The 22,177-nt window shown below is 37.4% G+C and overlaps 1 protein-coding gene and 1 long non-coding RNA gene across 2 annotated transcripts; both read right to left on the bottom strand.

The window, feature by feature from the left end:
• Positions 1–222: 222 nt before the first annotated feature.
• LOC109420672 (cytokine receptor) lies at positions 223–14,208 on the bottom strand. The gene is made up of 5 exons (XM_019695096.3): positions 13,753–14,208; positions 13,528–13,682; positions 981–2,622; positions 772–923; positions 223–714 (listed from the first exon to the last, which is right to left on the bottom strand). The coding sequence occupies exons 1-5, from the start codon at positions 13,826–13,828 to the stop codon at positions 376–378; spliced, it is 2,364 nt and encodes a 787-aa protein (XP_019550641.2). The 5' UTR covers positions 13,829–14,208; the 3' UTR covers positions 223–375.
• Positions 14,209–20,979: 6,771 nt separating this feature from the next.
• LOC109423992 (uncharacterized) lies at positions 20,980–22,177 on the bottom strand. Its single transcript, XR_009998228.1, has 3 exons — positions 21,980–22,177; positions 21,695–21,919; positions 20,980–21,638 (listed from the first exon to the last, which is right to left on the bottom strand). It is a non-coding gene; the product is annotated as an uncharacterized LOC109423992 (long non-coding RNA).

Here is a 22,177-nt window from a genome sequence, read left to right on the forward strand (position 1 = left end):
CATTTTGCCCCAGGTTTCCCTACAAAGTTTGCTGGGTCAACTATAGCTAAGTCTGGGTCAACTGGTCGATGACGTCTGGAGCAATCACCCAGGAAGGAAATCTTTCGCACGACGCTTCTTCTTTATCATTCTGAAATGGTCGACTGAATTATTTGAAACTCCGGCAGGGCAGTCATCAACACAGGTCAAGCCTGTACATAAATACTCGATTCTTCGAAGAGCTAACAAACAAAAGAGACTCACTTTATAGTAATATTTATCACAAACGTCAGTAAGGAAAACTGCTAATGAATTATGAATCAGTTATAAACTAAGAGTTACGGTTTGTACTTGAGTTAGGAATAGGTTCTACTCGGATCGGTTCAACCGCGATCATCAAACCACCCGCTGTTGGTTCATCATTAGTTTAACATCCACATAACCGGACGACTGGGCTCCTCCAATTGCAATAATGGATGGCATTGTTTTCGCCGGATCCATCATTTGCGATGGCATAATATAATTGTCCCCGGTAACAATCTGTACTGTTGGTTTAGGTTTAATGGAGTGGTCAGTTTGTTCTGGATTCGTCGGAGAAGCAAACTGTTCCGGCTTTTTGAGAATGGATTTCACTTTGACAAATGGTTGATCTTCGTTGGGTGAAAGCTCTTCTAATTCTATTGCATCGCCGAAATGCTCTGGTATGGGTTCGTGTTCTTCGTGTGATGATTCGATCTACAGTGGAAGATACATTTTTAAGTGTTGCAATAGATATATTTATAAGGTTGTTACCTGGATTGGCATTTCATGGATTCCGAGTAATCCGATTGGTATTTCGACTTTTATATCCATTATCCTCTTCACTTTACGCGTGGCTGTCGTAGTCACAATACCCATTACTAGTATTCCTAAGAGGAGGAAGGGCACCAGTTGCATGAGGATATCTGAAAATTTTGATTCAACTAAGTAAATTGCTAATAAATTTATCCTAATAAAACAACCTTTGTCCTTGGTGCGCACTGAGCTTCTCGCTTCAAATGTATTCCCTCGTTCGTCGTATACAGTGACGATCACCGCATAGTCAGTGTCGATCGACAGATTTTCGATTGGAATGATCGTGTCATAAGGCCGAAAGGTCTTATTTACCACCATGTTAGCATCCAGTGCGGCCCAATAGCGGACATCGAATCTCTCGATCAAGGATTGATCCATACATGACAGCTGCAAGCGCAGCGTAAAGGAGTGTTCGGACACGTCGGTTACTTTGAAGGCCAGTTGACTAATGCTCATTGCCGGGGAAACCGTACACAACTGCCAAGAGAGCTCTGTTGAATACTCACGATAATTTGCCGATATAGCGAAAGTAAGTGGTTTGGCCAAATTCAAGAAATAAGATGTTGCATTTGCAGGTATAGTATCAAAAGTTACGGAGCCATGACATGTTCCCGTAGTACTATAAGTACAATACATGAGCGTATAGTTGGAAAGGCTTTCACTATCGTCGGGCGAAAACCACTGTAAATGGTAACTTTCGTTGTAAAGCATTCTTTTTATTTTAGGTTGATACTCAGCTTTGAGAGGATAGACGTTTATCGTATTCATATTTTCTGATCGACCTTCATCGTTGTACGAATACAAGTACACTGTATACTGCTCATCGATCCTTGCTTTTTGAAATGTAGCAACTCCATTGTTCGAACTGTTTGTCGTTAGGCTGTGGCCTGTTTGCGACAGGGCATATATTCCATATCCAAATCCTGGACCATTATATCTATACTCAGGAACTTGTTCCCAATAAACATCAATTGCCACTAGATTATCTCTCCTTTCCTTGAAATTGTAAGCTCCGGGTAAAATTCGTGGAGCATCGTAAGGCCTGCAGCCTAAAGTTTGAAATTCAATCACAGACCACTCAGACCAATATTCTTCTTCAAAATGCCGCAATGATTTGGGAACAACTCGGACTCTCATTTTTAGCTCATAGCTTGTATAAGCATAGAGATCATAAAACTGGTACTTCATTTGCTCGCCCTTTGTGAGATTCATGGTTGCGAATGTCTCTGTTACATCATACTTTGTAATTAAATGAAATTGTACTTCGAATGAACGGTTTAAGTTGTACAACATATAGCTCAAATCCCACGTTATCTCTGCATCAGTCTCGTTCAAGGACAACACCTGCAAATTACTCGGTGCTTCTGGTTGCACAATATCATAATGATCCACCTCAAATGTGGACTCCGCCTTTCCTATTATATTCTTACCCTCGATCCTGAAAGAAAACATCGAATGTCCCGACGAGAATACGCACGAATCCGAAACACTGTCGAAGCTTAGCATGGTTCCGGTATCGTTGAGATTACACACACTATGACCGCTCAGCCGAATCATGGACAAACTGTACTCCGTAAAAAGACCGCAACTATTTTGACGCTCAAACTGACAAACCAATCGTTTTCGGTTGTAGGAAATGCATTTGAAGTCAGTCGGTTTGATTGCCGGCGGAGGCCTCGCAACGCGGATGGTACGCATCGCTAACATGGAACGTTTGAAGCGACAAATGTAGGTCTTAACGCCACAAATGGTCGATTCATTGTTGTGTCGAAGGTCCACTTCGTGGATTATTGTCGTTTCGTTGACGATCTGGAATTCAAGAACAAGGTGAGATAAACTGGTGAAACAATTTTACTGGCTTGTAAATATTGGTTAGTTACGGCTTCTGATGAATTTATTAGTGTTTATTTCTCCCATAACATGTATTTTCCCAAACAGCATTCTAATAATGTTTTAAGGATCTGTTGGACCAGGTTTGACGCGGCACTATTTAACGATAGCAGAGCGAAACAGTGATGAGTGTATTTGATCCATTGGGACTGATTTCGGATGTTCTAATGATGATCAATTTGGGCTGCAAAAAGTTGAGTCGATAAGGAGAGCGTCCAACATTGCTCATATCCTCACAAGTTCCTATCTCATGCTTCCACGGGTCAAGCGATGACAAAGACCGCCAGCTAAGAATTGTGTGCTTAGCTGGTAGTGGAGCCTGGGCACCGTTGTCCTTCTGATTTCAGCTAGATTGAGGAGGTATGCCCCGAGCGTTTGTTCATCAAGGTGGTGCGGCTCAAACAGCGTCTGTTCTGGTATCCAGCGGCTGAGTAAGAAATGCTACATCACGCCCAGCTAGATCCTATCAGCGTGGTCGTCCCAGTGCACTGCAGTGTTGGTTGGGACATTAAACAGGACTGGCACGATGGCCCTCCAGCGAGACAGAAGTGTTGCCGTAGGCCCAATAAGCCACCCGTAAAACTTTCTATTACGAAAAACATAGGAGAAAATACGACTTGATACAATCGGCAGACATACACAACGAAAAAAGGACTACGATTTGAAACTTATAGCATGGAATTGCAAGTCACTTGGTTTCGCAGGATGTGACAGGATAGTCTACGACGAACTACATCCCTATAATTTCGACATCGTAGAGTTGCAGGAACTTTGTTGGACTGGACAAAAGCTGTGGCACAACCAATGAACTGGGAATAGGATTTATAGAGTTGGGCAAAATTCGGCAACGCAAAGATCTGCATGTTGAGAGTAAAGGGCCGTTTCTTCAACTACAGCATTATCAACGTTCACTGTCAATATGAATGAAGGGAGAGCTGATGACGAGAAAATTGGAGCAAATATACGATGGTTGCTCGCCGCGTGACGTGAAAATCGTTGCCGGCGGCATAAAAGCGCGGGTAGAATATTCGGATAACTACCTAGTCGCTGTATGAATGCGCTTTTTACCACGCGTCGAAGTCGAACGCCGCGACTCAAAATCGATCGACTGCGCAACGTAGAAGGCTCAAGACTACGCGCAGCAGTTAGCGGTGGTCCTACCAACGGAAGAGCAGCCTGGCGCAGCTACACTTGAAGATGGCTGGAGGGACATCCGATCCGCCATAGGTGGTGCGACCTCGACTACAGCACTAGGCTTCGCGACTCCGAATCACAGAAACGACTGGTACGACGGCGAATGTGAACAATTGAAAAACGAGAAGAATGCAGCATGGGCGAGAATGTGGCAAACACCGTATGAGAGCGAATGAGGCACGTTATAGACAGGTGCGGAACAGGCAGAGCTCAGTCTACCGGAGGAAGAAGTGCCAGCAGGAAGAGGTGCATGAGGTGCTCGAGAGGTGGCAGCAGCAGCATTACTATGAGCACCTCAATGGTCACGTTGCAGGCACCGAAGGTGGCGTTACTACAGTGACCGGCACAGAAAAAGATCCACCATATAGTGATTGCAGTTTCTAGTGAAAACTACATGCAAATATGATAAAATATATCTTTCAATAAATGCACTACATCCATTTTACATTGTTTTAGTGATCTGTGTTGGTAAATATTTGGTTTTTAAGGAATAAAATGATTTCTGATAAGATTGGGAAAATTGCTTAAAAATTGGGTATGACAGAAAAACAGATCCACTTAGAAATTAATTCTGAAACTTCAAAATTTCGCCAAAATTTCACACGTTTTGCTTCTTTGTGTATGCTGTTGTGATGTTTTTGACTTGTGATATTTATTTTGACATGAGTTTCATCAATTTCAGGGTGATATGGGGCGGGTTTATTTTTCATGAGTATTATAATAAGTAAAATTTTCCCTAAACAACAGAAGCTATCTGTTAGCAAGAATGGATGCTATTAAAATATAATTCATCAATAATTCAGCTTGCAGACATACAGGAATGTACTTATTTGAACATTTTTTATGAGTTTTGGTCGACTAATGCAAAGAAATGCATAAAATGTGAAGATTATTAATGATTATTTGATATTATTTGATAACTCAAAACACTCTCACGTTTTTGTATCGCAATGATCACCTCTATCTGCTTGTACTAAAGCTTGCTGGAGGTATTTTCTATCATATACACATTGATAATAACAAATTTTCAAAGAAATACAAGTAGTACACATGGTGCTCACTTATAATGGTAACTTTCAAAATAAAATTACACTGGTGTTAAATTATGCGCACACATGAAATGAGTGATTGCAAGAGAGACTAACGTCCAGGGCTGTTACAAAAGTGTCGATTTAGAAACCGCAAAATCCGCGCCAAGCCATTTGAAATCCGCGCCGAGGTCATCAAATCCGCGCCAGTACAAAAACATATGGTTTTGATGTCTGAAGCTCATAAAAAGCCAGACTTGTGTTGCACTCTGGATGAAGAGCATTTCTAACGATAAATTAATGTTTAACCACAGAGAACAGACATCCAGGCTAGAACAAATTTCATTCGGAAGGTTGTGTAAGGATTTGAATCTTTACTGTAGTAAGGTTACAAACCAATACACGATGACAACACCAACGCCACCAAACACCATATTGCCACAGTCAGTGGTGAATTGAAACATTTCAAGAGGTGAATTAAATTAGTATGGCAAATTAACCGATTGCAGCGCCACGCTATTGCCACATGTGTTGCCGATTTCAAATGGCCGTTAAATTCCTTACACAGTTTCGGAACTTGACTTGGATGTCTGTTCTCTGTGGTTTAACCATTCCTATTCCTAATCTATGACTTTAGATAAAAACTTTGTACTTCAAACAAGAATTGGAAAATGTTGCAAACAGGCTAGTCTTTTTTATTTGGAATAAAAAGTTTTGAATCGATAGTTGTTTGATTGTTTATCAATCAGTTTGTCTGCTATTTTACGAGAATAAGTTTTCCTGATCCTTGAAACAACTTCGATAAAAGAGCATTCTTGGCGATTCTTTTGAAACGATTCATAACCAACGTTATGGTAGAAATTCTGAAATAAAATCTGTAGTAAATACCAAAAGATCGTTCGAGAGAATTGAAAAAAAAATATCAGAAACTTCTTGCGAATTTCATGGATTACTTTCTACAGAAGCTTATTTTATGAAGATACAAATATAAAAAAGTATTAATCCAAGAGAAACTTATGATAACAGCTTCTGGCCACACCGCACCCTTGGAAATTTAGTGACTATTTTAGCAAGAATGTCCTCAGTCTTAGGATTCCGAAAGCTTAAAAGTATTCTGCAATATCTTCCAAAAATTCTTTTAAGAACTCCCCTCACAACGAGTGCTTCGACTGGAAATCAAAAAGAAATTTTACAACAGAAGTCTACGTATTTTAAGGATAATTCTATTAGAATTGTAGCAAAAAAAATCGATTCCACAAAAATTCCACAAATAACTGATTCAGGAATTTCGTGAATTTCTTTAATTTCATCCATTGTGAATTGAAGAAATTCTGAATTTAAAAAAAAACGCTAGTTTTTCCAAAGCTTTTTCCATGGAATTTTCAAAGAATGCAATCATGAAAATCTTCAGGACGTCTTACCTGTATCTTTTTTCAAGAATTTTTTTAAATTTTTACGACATACTGTGTCAGAAAACCAATCAGATTGATTTCTCACGACACATACAGTCTAGAAAACCAATGATTTTCTTTATGAGATACTAATAAATGTGACAACAAAATTTAAACAAATGTTCCTCCGAAATTTCCGGTAGGCATTTTTTTACAACTTCCATAAAAACAGCTTTCAGGATCACCCAGCCCCATAACTCTAACTTAAAAATGTTCATTATTTCTTACTGATTGTGCTGAGCGTCATGTCTAAATATTTATTGTAAGTGCATTTGAAAACGATTTCCGCAAAATCCGCGCCGAAATGAGCAAAAACGCGCGAAATCCGCGCGAAACGCAAAAACCGCGAAATACGCAAAATCCGCGCCACGTGTAACAGCCCTGAACGTCAAATCATGTTGGTGTCTTCAGTACATATATTCCTTGCATTCCAACGAAAAATATTGCAGAAGACAGCTAGATGATCTGACGCTTTATTTTTTGTATACTTTTGATACTGAAAATGGGTACTTCAATACGACAGTGGATTTTGATGTTAAAAGATAACATTATGATTGAACACCCGTGTGTACCACTTACAATACATTGAAATTTTGGAATTATCAATGTGTATATGATAGAATATACCTCCAGCATGCTTTAGTACAAGCAGATGGAGGTGATCATTGCGATACACACACATGAGAGTGTTTTGAGTTATCAAGTAAAATCAAGTAATCCTTAAAAATCTTCACAACATGTGCATTTCTTTGCATTAGTCGACCAAACCTTATAAAAATTGTTCAAAAAAATACATTCATGTATGTCTGCAAGCTGAATTATTGTTGTATAGTAGATTAAAAGCGATAATTCTTGCTTACAGATAGTTTGTGGAGTTTATGGAAAATTTTACCTATTATCACAGACAAACAGACGTAACACTTCGAACATTTTTCGATTCAAATCATAGTCACGGAAACATATTCGCCCAACGCTATAATGACTAAATTTGGCCGACCATCAACTAGGTGGCGGTAGTGAGCAAACGTCAAACTCGAACAAAAACGATGTGAACGCCACAGGTGGGTAGTTGGCCAACTATCAAATTTTGAAAAAGATCGTTAAATCGAAGTACGATGGGAATTATCAGAGTGTTACGTCTGTTTGTCTGTGCTATTATATTAACCATGAAAAACAAACTCACCCCATATCACCCTAAAATTGATAAAACTCATGTCAAAATAAATTTTATGTATCGAAAACATCACAATAATATACAACAAGAGGCAAAACGTTTAAAAATTTGGTAAAATTTTGAAGTTTCAGAATTAATTGCTAAGCGGATCTTTTTTCTGTCATACCCAATTTTTAAGCAATTTTCCCCATCTTATCAGAAATCATTTTCAGGGTTGTTACGAGAAGCGTGGGAAAAAATCCGCGCCAAATCCGCACGAGAAGAATTTAAATCCGTGCCAAATCCGCGCGATTGTGAAATTGGATTCGTGCCAAATCCGCGAGAGTGCGAAAGTAAAGTTTCATTACGTGTATATTAAACATTGAATTTGAATAGTCTACAATAGTGTATGAAGAAAAGGCACTTTCAACTTGAATGAACTATTTGACTGCTGGGTGGGAGCTGAACTGTTGATTCGTAAATTAACACAGCTCATCTTAAATGTTTTAAGCTTTCTGAAATTTGAAGACGTTTTGTCCCAACCCTATTTCATGTGTTTTTCTCAGCAATATTCCTTTAAGATTTTTTTGTGAAATCGCTGTAGTAATCTACAGAGCGTTCTTGAAGAAATCGGTCAGAACCCGTCGTCCAGGAAAATAAACTGCAAGATTTGCGAAAAAGTTATGTGAATTTCTAGCCAAGAAAACATTGGAAAACCTTAAAGAAAAAACTTTTAAAAAATTCATGGAGGTATCTCTAGAATATCCTTGAACAAAAACTGAATGAAACGGTAAGGGTAATTCTTAGAAATTACTCTGAGATTTTTTTAAGTAATGTCTGGAGAAGCCCAGTCAGACATTCTAGAAAGAAACTTAAACTTTAGATAAGTATTCTCCAGGGAGAATACTTTAGAGCCCGTCCATGAACTATGTAGACTCTTAGGGGGCGGAGGGTGGTCTGGTCACAATCTAAGCTTCATACTAACAAAGATTTTTAATATTTGATACTAATTTCGAAAATTTTGTATGGACAAAGTCTATGAGGATAGTTGTGAAATGGCCAGAATTGAGTCTAAGTAGTTTATAGATAGCGTTTTAAGAAAATACTGAAGAAATACCAATAGGAACACATGGGTAGATGCCTGTACAAAGAGAAAATACCGTCCTTCGCAGTTATAAAGCCTGCGCACTTTAGAATTGGTACACTTTTAACCGGCTGCCGCTCTAAAACGGCGTAACTTGGAAAAAAGTGTTGTTAGAGGCAATTGAAGGGTATCTATTGTGCCAATAGTGCCAGTTTTTTCTGCACACATTGAGCAAAAACTAATCATTGTCAGATTCAAGATTTGTGTAGGAATATATAATTACCAAACCCATCAATTATGCAGTTTAGAATAGTTGTTGGTATTATGATTGTTGATTAAGGGAGGTAAAATATTCCATGAGTGTTTTAAAATTTCCAATATAGCTATGGTAAGCCGTTGAAAGGTTTTATGGAAAATCAAAGGCTTGCATAGATATTTAAGTTAAAAAAAGTTATTTTCGCATAAACTTTAGTTCGGCAAATACACATACGAGAAGGATACTATACGAATAGTATTGGTATACAAGAAACCAATGATTTTATGCAGAGCGATATAAATAATCGTGGCTCGAAAGCTGTATGGACTATTGCTGACGAAATTCATTGGATGTGTTTTGATGGCGTGACATATCTAACGATTTAAAAAAAAACTGAATCTACTCAGAAGTTTTTTATTTGTGATCATAGAATCACATCTATATGTAGTTCCATAATCTATATGATTTTCAGTGTTTTATCCATGAAAACTATCTTATTTTAGGGTTATTATGAGGAGTTAGCCTTATGACTGTTAATTTCTGACTACTGTGAGGGAAAACTGCTTATAATTTCGAAAATAATAAAGGTTTCGATATGAATCAAGTTGGGCCACTTGAATTGGGGAATTGTAGAACCAAAAAACGATCCCTGGAAATATTTTTTCATAAAAAAATACTTTGAGTAAAATTATGTTTTAAATATAGCGTGAATGGGAAATAAGGATATAAGTTTGTGACGGTCTTGTGAACCATATTTGTCAAGAGTTTAATGTCGTAACTTGTTTTGAGCATATCTTTGATGAATATAATTTTGTTTCTTGTGGAAATATCAGCCCGTAAGCTGTGGAATTTGCAAATGTTGTCGATCATTTGTTTGTGCAGAATGGAATGGCATGAATTTTACAATCAGGTCAAATTTTTATCTTGAAGAAATAAAAACTGAATTTTTCATATTTTTCCTACAAAATAGGGTATTGGTTCCCTTGTTAAGCATGTGGCTCCCATTTTCATCCTACGAAAAACAAAGGATTGAAGCGCTGTTTGTTTTGTTTCTTATTTTTGTATTTTTTGTTAGAAGTGAGCACCCATGAAAACAAAAAGAACGGAATCAATCGGTGCCGTAATCGCTGGTTTTCGAATGAGATGAAAATGGGAGCGTGAGATTACTGATGGAACACATACCCTACAATAAATAAGCGTCATTTGCTTCTTACAACATTTTTTTCTAGGTTAAACCGTTTTTTGATCTGCAGCCGGTTAAAAGTGTACCGATTCTAAAGTGCGCAGGCTTTAAACTCGATTCCACGGAGATAGTCGAGTGACTCCGTAGCTTGAAGGCATAGAAGCACCCGTCTAGCGAATTGGGAGTCGTGAGTTCGAGTCTCACCGGAGTATGTAGATTTCTTTTCATAATTCAAATCTCAATTTGTTCATCGAGCACATGTATCTGTTGTGCACATGGATGTCAAAGCATTTTCAACAGTATAATTTCCGCATGGCTTGGTTAGCCAAAGAAAAAATCAAGAAATTAACATCGGTAAGTTAAGTTGCGTGTATGCCAACATTGTCAATGGCGGTTACATCGCGAACATGAGCAATGCAATTCGTGGGAATTTCTATTGCTATGAAAATCCAATTCGGAGCCAAGAATTCTGGCTCAGATTTGTTAAAACGATAGCGAAAACGACTGGATACATCTGAAACACGAGTACGATTCAGGTAACGCACATTTCGAGCCTATCCAACTTTCGAACAGTGATCTGAGTTCTTATGTGACCACCAAGCAAATCTCTGTGCAATGTGCATTTAAAGCTGAGATTGATGTATTGACGGTTGCAAACCTTCGGTCGTGAAGATATTTTATGTTGTTGATGAAGGGTCTCGTTCGCTGCTCAGCCGCTCTACGGCTGGGGATCTAAAGCTGTTGAAAGTCGGTTAAGACATCAATAGATGTGAACAAAGGGGGCAAGACACGAAATTTCTTCAAAGTACCAGGTGTCTTGGTGAAATTGGGTGTCAATCCTGGTGTACCTCCTACTAGAACCGTATACTACAACGTCCCTGCTGCTTTCAGAGAAAGTGCAAGACTCATTGAACGCGTAACAATTTAAACATCATAGAATTGGACCAGGATGTTGGAAATAATATGAGTAATTTAATTTATTTATTTTACTTCCTACACACTGCACAAAACGGTTTCTAAGGTAATGACGATCTCGAGAAAAGTGAAAAAAATCTGAGCTTGAGCCTTGACAAGTGTGAATTCGACAAGTCCTGGATTAGATGGCTGGGACACGAGCTTAGTGAAAACGAATTCAATATCAAGTATATTCGAAGATTCCGGCAATCGAGCTGAGCTGAGAAATTTTCTTGGACTAGCTACCTACGTAAGCCTCCAAGGGTTTCAAGCCCACTACTGTAGGTTCTCACCAACAACCCGAACGTATAGATTTTGGGTCAAGAATGCTAGGAAGAGTGTTTGAAGAACCAAATTGTTCAGTGTAAAACACCCCTAGGATACTTCGCGGAGCAGGAACGGACTATCCGGAGGACGGATGCTTCGCCGCATGCCTTACATGCGGAGGTAGTCCAGAAAGCTCCCTCGTAGGGACAATGGAAATTCGCGGCAAAATTTCTTAAATTTCGCGGACTACTATTGTGAATTTCGTGGCAATTTCGCGGTCTCATATTTTTGACCGTTTTGTTGAAAAAAACTCGAAATTTGCATGTCATATGAATGATTTACTTTGTTTTGTGAGGCGAAATCATAAATTCCCCCAAAAAAGCAACAAATTTGATAAAAAGTATAACCAAGCATACTGTCTAATATGTCATAAACTCGTAACTAACTTTACAGTGTCTACAGTTATCAGTCAATTTATGCTAAAATATTTATAATTGATCGAAATTTGCAGGGTATTTTTACAATTTTACCAAATTTCGCGGCAATTCGCGCAATTTCTCAAATTTCGTGGCCATAGTCCAATTTCGCGGATTTCGCGGCTTCTGCGAAATCGCGAATTTCCATTGTCCCTAAAGTTTTACGTCGACAGCCTTAACGTCGTCCGGGAATAAATATCCTCAGAATCAGCGCGTAGACCATGTCACAATTGGGCCGTGGAGTTTTTTGCGTATTTCCTGCTTGGGCGGCATTTAAATTAAAAAAAAATAAAGATCGCTGAGACTTTCGAATATTTTATAATTTACAGTCAGATCTTTTTTTACGCGGTTTTCTTTTACGCGGCCGCGTGAATGAAAACTCCATAGAAAAAAAAATTCATCGTCTTATTTTTGCATGATTCATCGAGAAATTGTGAGACTTTTTTACGCGTTTTTTTTTTTAATTTGAAGTGAGTGTTTTTTTCAACGCAGTACGTATCCTCCGCGTAAAAAAAACCTGACTGTACAAATTTTCCCATACGAAACAAAACATTTAAACAGGTTTTGCCCCCCAATAGTTTGGCCAAGTTGGTGCGCCTGGTGCTAGTCCTTGAGAGAATGCTACTCTGGAGCAAGGTTGGATTCTTGACCAAAGAAGGGATAGAAAATACAACTCACACATTGGTTTTGGTTCCACGACGAAAAATACATACTTCGAACTTCGAAGTTTGAAGCATTCTCGGAATTTGGAAATAAACACCAATGCAAAGATTTTAAGAATTTTATTACAACTTTAAAAAGGGGTCATTAGTGAATTTATCCTGCAGATATTTAAGAAATCCCACTAAAAATAATCCTCAATAATGAGATCGAAATTTGGGCAACATTTGAGAGTGTTTTCCAAGATGTTCTCCATAAATTTTGCTAGAAAAATCTGTTTGTATTCCTACCATGGATTTAAAAATAACTTTTCCTTCATAGGATTATCATATTCAGTTATTAAAGAGCGGCCCGCGGGTCGTACGTGATGTCCAGTTCTCTATGTTGCCGTAGAATTCCTTGCAATGTTCCTTATGGAAGCTGTTCTACTCCAGAAATAATCAAGAATAACGTGTTGAATGTTTCACAAATCGACCCAGGTGTTGCAATACGAGCAGTTGAAAAAATGGGCCTAAGGATTACTGCTCTAGGCTGTTAGTAGTTCTTAAGAAACTCTTTCAAGATTTTCTATTCATAATGGAGATTTCTTTGACTTTCTTCGACATAGAATAACTTTTTTACGTCGTACGATATGCGAATAGAAATAAAAATGATGAATTGAAAAAGAAAGACAACGGCATATATGAATAAAAAATGTGGGGGCTATTAGTGGACAAAACAAGCCCAGTTGAGATTGTTGGAATCCCTCATTTAAGTGAAATGCCCGCTTTATTCTATTTTCATCAGAACTAGAAATTCTTAGAAGTTTACTGAGCACAAAAATGTTTTAAAACAATGTTATCAACCTCAATTCTTGTTAATGTGTACGAATAGCACAGCATGCAACATAACAACAAACACAAAGATCGAAATCTTTGATAAGGTTTAAGGTTGAAGAGACTTCGATAGCAGTTTTCTAGTTCGAAACTTAATTTTTTGCAATGAACATGTATTCACTACATTCGAGTAATTATCACTATAAACATTTATGTTTTGAATAAAAAACTGCTTTCCAAACTTCAATGATAATGATGCTATCAGAGACGACTTTTTCAAGCTAAATTGCAAGTCTTACATACCTCTGTCGAATATGGGTTACTTTTCGTATCAAGGATCATGAGATTGTGGATGCTCGCATCTGCTCCAACGCTTCCAGTAGTATTCACCGTACATCCCACTGTGTATGACGTATAGTTCAGATCCAAATTTATCACGTCCGATGTATAGAACAAATCTACAAAAGACACTCAGAACTAGTTATTATGAACACACGAGATGCTGTTGGAATACTGCGTCGAAATTACATCCAGTCGGCCGTTCATCAGCTTTCGCCAGCCGCATCAAAATCACCAGCACGAACCAAACAACTAACATTGTCATTCACTTCGAACTTCTGATGGACCAACATTCACTCCTCGTGGCACTATGTACCCATCGAACGGCCATGGAGACGCGTGATATATCGTTCGTAATCGATCTTCAATGATGGCACACGTTTTGATCTCACACAAAGAACCAACAACAAGTTTGATTCGAAAAACCACGTGTATGCACCGGCAAACCAGCTGTGACTGACTACAACCGATCAAGACCTTTCATTTGCAAATACGAAAACCACTCAGTACTTCAGGCCGTAATCTCTTGTGTGTAATTCGTTTGCGATAGTGAGTTATTTTCCCCAGTTGTTTCAATGCTCTTGCGACTTCTCTTCTCGCGCTAGTCGAAATGACTAACTGCCTAGTAGTGGATGCCGTTCGGCTACTGCCGCTGTTTTTACACTAATTGAAATGCAGTCGTCGGTAGGGGTTTTTATAAATAAAATTAGCATTTAACTCATATTATTATTATTCGCCAATTGCAGACTCTCGGTGGGTAGGCCCGATCGATGCCAATTGAACGACACCTCTCACTCACTGTACCTACTCGTATGTATAGTTATGGCACCGAACAGATGCTGTTTTGGGCATATGTAGAGTAGATCGCTCGAGATGTGATGGCGGCGCAGCAAAGTGAAAACAACAATTCGATAACGGAAATATCGTGGTGACAACTACTCGAATATATTGTTTTAGCTAGAGGGGAGAAAGCACCAATATGCTCCCGTCAACAAAATTTCATTAACATCTCAGCGCTGTTCTCTTCTTCGTGGTAAGAAGTCTCAACTTGGGGGTTTTTGAGCACTTAAACAGCTATAAATTGAGAGCTTCTTTGGTTCATAAACGTTTCGTAGCTAATGGCAATGCCCATGACTTTTTTAGGGTATCTGCATACATGGCTTACGATATACACATGCAAAATGTCATTGGCAGAGGAAATTCTCAGTAAATGACTGTGGAAGTGCTCATAGAGCACTAAGCTGAAATAAAGGCTTTGTCCTTGTTGGGACATTTGGACGGCCAAGAAGAAGAAGTATAGTAGAAGAAGATTTTATTCAGCGCAATTATATGAGCTTGGATTGACGCCTAGTCTCTGTAGATAGCAACACTAAGAATCTGTAAAGTTACACATAATGCAAATCAAATACTGCTCATATGTAAATTGAAACACATTTTCAAAAATTTAATCAACAGATACGTCAATGCCATTCATTACCACTATCGAAATTTAAAAAAATGGCAGTCAAACATTCCCCTTGAAGTTTTGGTTCGTTTTGAATCGTTTTCTCCTCAGTGTCGGCATTGCTTTACTTACGGGCTTGTTCGGCATAAAATTTAAAACACATTGCTAAAGAAAATAAAAAAAAAACAAAACAGAGCGGCAGATAACAAAATTCGGGGAAGTACTATAAAAAGTACACTCATTATTATATGTAAAAATATACTATTCGAGGAACGAGATCGTGAGATATTTCCTATTTGCAGCATTTAGAGTACCGTAAAACGGGGTAACTTTGATAGTGCGTCAGGCGTTGTATAGTTTATCTCACCAGTATGATTCCTTCAAACAGTTAAGAAAGAGAAAAAGGTAGATCTAAAATATACATATGAGCGTCCATCTTAGACGTATTTCCATTGAAACCGAGTTTATATTTTTCTTTTTGGGCAAAAAGTTGGGGATATTTTTGTTATTTGCCAATCCCTTTAAACAATCTGCTGTACAACTTCGGTTCGACTATTTGTCCAATAAATCGTCTTTTATTCTCAGTAGATCGATCATTGCAGAATTCAAATCTAGTTTTGAATCTCTTAACGAAATGTATTTTTGTAAATTGAGACATACATATCTGCACATCAAAAATGCCTAAAACTTTGCAATGCTCTTGTAATTTCATGTTGTTTGAACTGTTGTATTCAATATTTGTTTTATAAAAAAAAAAAATAAAAAAAACAAATCAAAAAAAGAGAACTCACAGTTTAGCATAAAATCGAAGATTTTTTTTTTATTTATTTTCTTTTAAATTGTACAAAATGTACCGAAACATATAAAAACTGCATTAAGGACTATATCGTTAATTATGAGTACACCTTTGAGGCTCTATATTAAAAAGACTATGCCCACAGAGAACAGACGTCTATCTTCGCTTTCTGCCTTGTGTAAAACTTTGTAACGGTCATATCGGAGTATGTGGTTATGCTCCCGTTGCGCGGCGCTAGCGTCCCATCACTTACATTGTTGTGTTGTCATATTTGTTTCCAGTGCTCGTCGTTTTAGGCCGTTTGGCGCTCGTGTCGCTTTGTGGGCTAGTGTATTTTAACGACGAACACTGCCATCGTGGGGTCAATTCGACTTATTATGTGGGGCAGTCTCCGTTGGTGGCGTTGAGGTACACTTAAATCCTTTACACACGATTTCGACGTATTTTTGTTCGAGCTTAAATGTCTGTTCTCTGTGCCTTATTTTGACAACTGCTCTGTGTCTATGTGTTGCTAACGTTGTAAACAAACGATAACCTTTATTAAAAGTTAAAGTTTTTCCTCAAGTGGAACAATGCGAGGGTTTACGGAGGAGAAGCGAAAATCGATTGTGACCAGGCACTGCAATGAAAAATGATCATCGCTAAGAAAATTAGCAAAAATTGAATGTGTTAGGGTTTTTGTTGTCCAAAATGCTATCAAACGATTCGGTATGCATAACACACTGATAGCACAGACAAACAGACGTAACTCTTAGAGGAAATTCATCAAAAACTTGCCCGATGTCATTTTCATGAGCACACTGCCACCTGTTGGTAGAACCGCGCGCGACACTTTCGGCCATGATGGATTTGGATTTGACGTTTTGCTGACACGCACACTACTACACAAATTACCTTTAATATACGTTTGCATCATTCAGCAACGTGTACACTGGCAAACGTCAAAGCGATCAAGCACTAGCGCATCTGGTGGAAAGATCGCGTAAATCAAATGAAATTTGAACTGATCGTTAAATGCATGTGCCAAGCCGTTTTGAAGAGTGTTACGTCTGTTTGTCTGTGCTGAAAGACTCATCCGGACGCGACAAAAAAAACAAGTGCGTCCAAGTCAAATTTGGACAGCAAAATTTGCAAAATTGTGCTCCAGATAGTCATGTAGAAAAATAAAACTTATCTAATATTTATCTATTACAGCAAATCTAGGTCAAAACCACAGACGTAAAAGTGAAGTAATAACCAATCCAGAGAACTTTGCCGAAAACTGTAAACTCTATAGGATGCTTATCGTGGATTCTAGAAAATCATATAGAAAAATAAGACTATTTTTTATTCTTCAATCACTTAACCTAATTCACAGCTCTATTGTCCACTAGGGCACTGCGTGAGCGATTCCAATTGGACGCTGTACTTACACTTTGTACAGCGCCTAAATGAATTCTATTCTAATTGTACTACATATATCGAACTGGTTGCCGTTGCGCTGCTTTAACTTTCTATCATATCATGGTAGAATGATGAGCACGAGGATGTTGATGTGTTGCTGTTGATTGTTCCTGTTTCCAGTCCGATTGGGGCCCATTATGGGTTGCAGTTCACCGATGTCCAACTATCCGGGTCCATTTGAGCCAAGGGGGCTCAGAAGAGGGTTAGTGTTAGCTGCTCTCAGGGGGAAAGAGCAACTGACGAAAGTGCCGGGGCTGGGATCGAACCCATGACCATCTGCTTATGAAGCAAACGTGTGACCAACTGCGCCACGGGCCCCGGCAAAAATAAAACTTAGCTATATTAATTACAGCTGATCTAGATCAACACTGAAGACGTGAAAGTGAAGTACTACTCAATCCAAATAACTTTGCCGAAGACTGCAACCTTCTAGGATGCATTTTGATTATTCTAGAGAGTCATACATATAATTAAACTTTTATAGATTTTAGTTACTGCAGATCTAGATCAATATAGAATACGTGAGAGTGTAGTACCAATCAATATAAAACACTTGGCTGAAGACTCGAACCTTCTATGATGCTTATCAAGAGCACTAGAATACCTGCCGGGCGGGAATCGAGTTCATTTGTAGCAAGGAATGTTCAAGATAGATACGCAAATCGTATACTACCTCTACATTATGCCTTTTTATCAAATATACCAATTTCTAGTCATTTCTAGTCATGCAAATAAAAAATTACGACCTAAAAAAAAAGTTCCTTAATCACGCTAGTCTGGGGGAAAAATGAGCATCCCTAAAAATATTTTTTTGCGAAACATAATAGTAGAAGAGTTGGGTAGAAGATCCCTGAAAAAAAATTAAATTGGATCACAGACGGCTGAGAACGAGCTGTTCAAACTTTTAATTTCCACTTTTTTCTATCACGGTATTGTTAATTGAAACAGTTTCTGTTCATGAACGGTGTATTTCGTAATCTGTTGTTATTCAGCTATTGCTATTATATGACATAGAATTCAAGAAAATTAAATTTCATAGACATTGAAATGAATCGATTTTTTCCTAACCGTGTTTCGTAACGCAATGAGATGCATGTCAAACATTCATGCTATATATTCATGGTATATGAATACTAGATACAATATAAGTTTAGAAATCACTGTATAACTTCAACATGAAATCCTTTAGTAAGATTCAATAAACGAAACCTTTATGAAAATGCTCTTTTTCAGGAAAGTATACGATTTATTCAAAGTAAGTTATCAATTCTTAAGCAATTGCCTATATTTAGGCATTATTCGCGGTTTAGAGGATTTTAATCCTTAAGGACAAGGTATTTGGAGTACATAGCTCAAAATTTCTAGAGCACCGTTTTTTAGAACCGTTGAACGGATTTGGATGAAAATGCATCACGCTAATTGTTCAGTGGTTGTCAACAGCGTGATGCATTTTAATCCAAATCCGTTCGACGGTTCTAAAAAAACAGTGCTCTAGAAATTTCGAGCAATGTACTGCAAATACCTTGTCCTTAAATAACTCGAAAAGTACATAACTTGTAAGAATTTGGATATGTTGTCAGAGCCCCTAAATTTAGTAAGTATGATATTTTCAACGAAAACGAACATTGATCACTGACATGATTATTGTTACCCCAAATCTACAAAATCAAAAATTAGGTTTTAGAAAGCTTATTTTAATATGATTTAAAGTTTCACAATAGTTTTTCGAGTAGCTTAACACATACGCAGTGGGCCAGGATTTATTTTAAAAATATAAAACATGTAACGTTTGCACTAACAAGAGAATTATTCAAAAAAGATCGAGAATTCTGATCAATGTTACCCCGGATTACGGTATTTTCGAAAAAAAACTTTTCTAAGGCTTCCTTTAGAATGTCCTCCAGAAATTCCTTCAAGAACACCTTAAGAAAATCTTGCACGGATAGCTTGCAAAAATGTTGCACGGTTTTTTTAGAAAATGCTTTAAGAATTCCTTTCAAAAAATCTTGCATAGAATGTTCTAGAAATTCATTGGCAAATTTTTTCAGATTTTTTTTTGTAGAATAGAATAAATAGAAAATGGAACAAAAATTTTAGGAAATTTTTCAAAGATTCATCTAGAAAACCTTCCATAAACTTTCTCAAAAATATTCCATGAATTTTTGTTTAGAAAATGTTTTTCAGAATTCCTTCAAACTTTTTTCAGAAGCTTTCTAAAGAATTTTCTCCAAGGTTTGCATCAGAAATTTTACAAGAGATTATTAAAGAAATTCCAAAGATATTGTCACATTCCTTTAGATATTCCTTCAAGATATTGCCCTTCCAGAAGTTGCTCAGAGGATTTCTTAAGAAATTTTTCTTTTCTTTCCTTTTCTATTCTTTCAGAGATTTTTATAAGGATTCTTACGGAAAGGCTGGAAGACATTCTTGCAGAGATTCCTGCAGAATTCACACATATATTTCATCAAAAAATCCGGCGGATATTACTCTTTGTATTTTCTCAAAAATTCCTCCAGAATTTCCTTCTAGCGCACCCTTAGAAATTTCTCTATGAATTCCTCCAGGAGTTTGAAAAAAAAATGTTTAGGATTTTTACGTTTTTTTTTCAAAAAACATCTCAAATGGAGTTTGTTAGGTATTCCACCAGCGGTTTCCAGGTGTTTCTTCAGATATTGCTCCTGGAATTTCTTCAGACAATTCATCTACAGATTCTTAAAATAATCCTGTTTTTCTTTCAGATTTTTTTTATTTGTTTTAACGAGATTTTTAGCCCAACCACAAACAAAGCTGCATATGAAAGCCTTAGGAATAAGCTGTAACACAAAAAAAAAATGAAAAAAATTTCAAATATCAAAAATTTCAGTTTTACAAAAAGTTCTATAACTTTCAGAAAACTTACTCGATCTCCCTCAAAATTTTACCAATGGAGCTTCAATATATGGTTCATGATTGGTCGAAATTTCAGCGTTTTTTTTTTTGACGTACCTATAAAAAAGTTATGAACATTTGAATGATAAATTATTTAGAAAAAAATGCTGTACGGACAATTGTTTTCTTATGCAAATGGGACAGATATGCGATTCACGGCAGTGTATCACGGTGTCAAAATCTCGATTATTATCGAACTTGCATGTACCTCGTATTTTTCTTCAAAAATGATTAGTATTTGGGCCACATATTCATAATCGAAAGACTAGAAAATATTTCATCGGCGAAAATTTTTACATACACTTTGTATGGGGCGTATTTTGGGCTAAAACAGTATTTATTGAATTTTAGTATGGAAAATAACCAAAAACTCAGCTAACTCAAAATTTCCTCGATGGAATATTTTCAAACTTTCCATTTTCACTATATGGTCAAAAGTCTGAATCTGAAATTCTATGAAGAAAAATCCGAGGTACATAAAAGTACGATAATAATCGAAATTTTGACACCGTGTGTATACACACAAAAAAATGTTGCGGTCGAAAATACCATTTCAAGGGGTTAAATTGATCGCAACGTACCAGCGTTTTTCAGCAGACTATATTATGGTATTATCACAACTACATGAGCAGTCATTTTTACCATGTCCGGCTTTCAGTTGTTTTTACCATGTTTGTAGCATTTTTTTCTACTACAGAAATAGTAAAATCAACGAACTCTGTGTTACCATAGTATTTTGCGGTCATAGTAATTTTAACCATGCCCAGTGTATCTTTTACTGTACTGTATTAGATGCATAGCAATAACATAGAGTAAATGCTCCACTTGATAAAATAAAACAAGTATATTAAACAAGCATATTTCTATGTTGTGTCATTTGAAAACATTAATTGATATACTTATTTAGTACACTTTGTCTGCTATTTTAACAAGTAGAGCATCTGAATTTTTTAAAACTTAAACTTGTAATCCACCATAATTTATTCATAGTTTTTCTGCCGCTAGAGAACCGTATTTGATTGATTTCGATTGACACGTTGTAGTCTGAACAGGTTCTGCATGTCATAGACTCTAATTTTACAGTCCGATGTCCCTTCCAAAGGCATTTTCATTAGGCCACAGGACGACTGGCATAGATGAATGCTTGATGCAATATTCCGGTGACGAAGTGTTTTGGAAAAGTGGAAGAACAGTCTTAGTTATCTGTAAATTTGAAATATAAGAGGATAATTAATTGCAAGAATCAAATGTCCCACAAAAACAAACCTGCGGAGAAAACAAATCCAGCGTCTATCGAGTGTCGTCATTTCCGCAGTCCGGTTCTGCCATGAATCCTTCGGTTCTGCCATCCATCTGCGGTATCATGAAAGTTTTATCGACCGATCCGTCCTCTTAGTACTTCAGCATCGAAAAACATTGACTAATTGGGGCCAGATATTTCAACAGTTCACAGGCCACCAGCACCTAGAATCAATCAAATTAATGTTATGCGTTCAGTTCGTATCAGTCCAATAACTTACCTATCACCAGCATCTTGTAAATGTTCAGCAGACATTCTAGCGTCTCGATCGATGCCATAAGTTTCGGTGGATAGAATTTACCGGAGCGATCGAGAATCCTACACAGCTGACTCTAATTGATCCTGATTGTCGCTGTTTTGGGTTGTTGTGAGAACTTTTCCACTTCCCGAAACTCTCCCGGCATCTGCTGATCTAGCGGTCTGCTCTAGCAGGTCGATTTTTAAACTGGAAGTATGTTGTAAATAATTTAGAACTGCTTTAACGCAATAGATTCCACAGACTTACCTGCAACAATTCAATTCGTATTTTGTGAAGTTTCCTGGTCTTTTTTATCAATAAACTCTTTAAGAATGAAACTAAACAACAAATCCGCGACCGAAAGAATTCGCATCTGAATCAACATGGCGCCGCCTCGTATACATCAAGTTCTAAACGAAATTACCATGCTTGTAGTAAAATCGAGCGCAAAGCATGATCAGCTGA

Source organism: Aedes albopictus, chromosome 2 (genome assembly GCF_035046485.1).
Source record: "Aedes albopictus strain Foshan chromosome 2, AalbF5, whole genome shotgun sequence".
Lineage (NCBI taxonomy): Eukaryota > Metazoa > Arthropoda > Insecta > Diptera > Culicidae > Aedes > Aedes albopictus.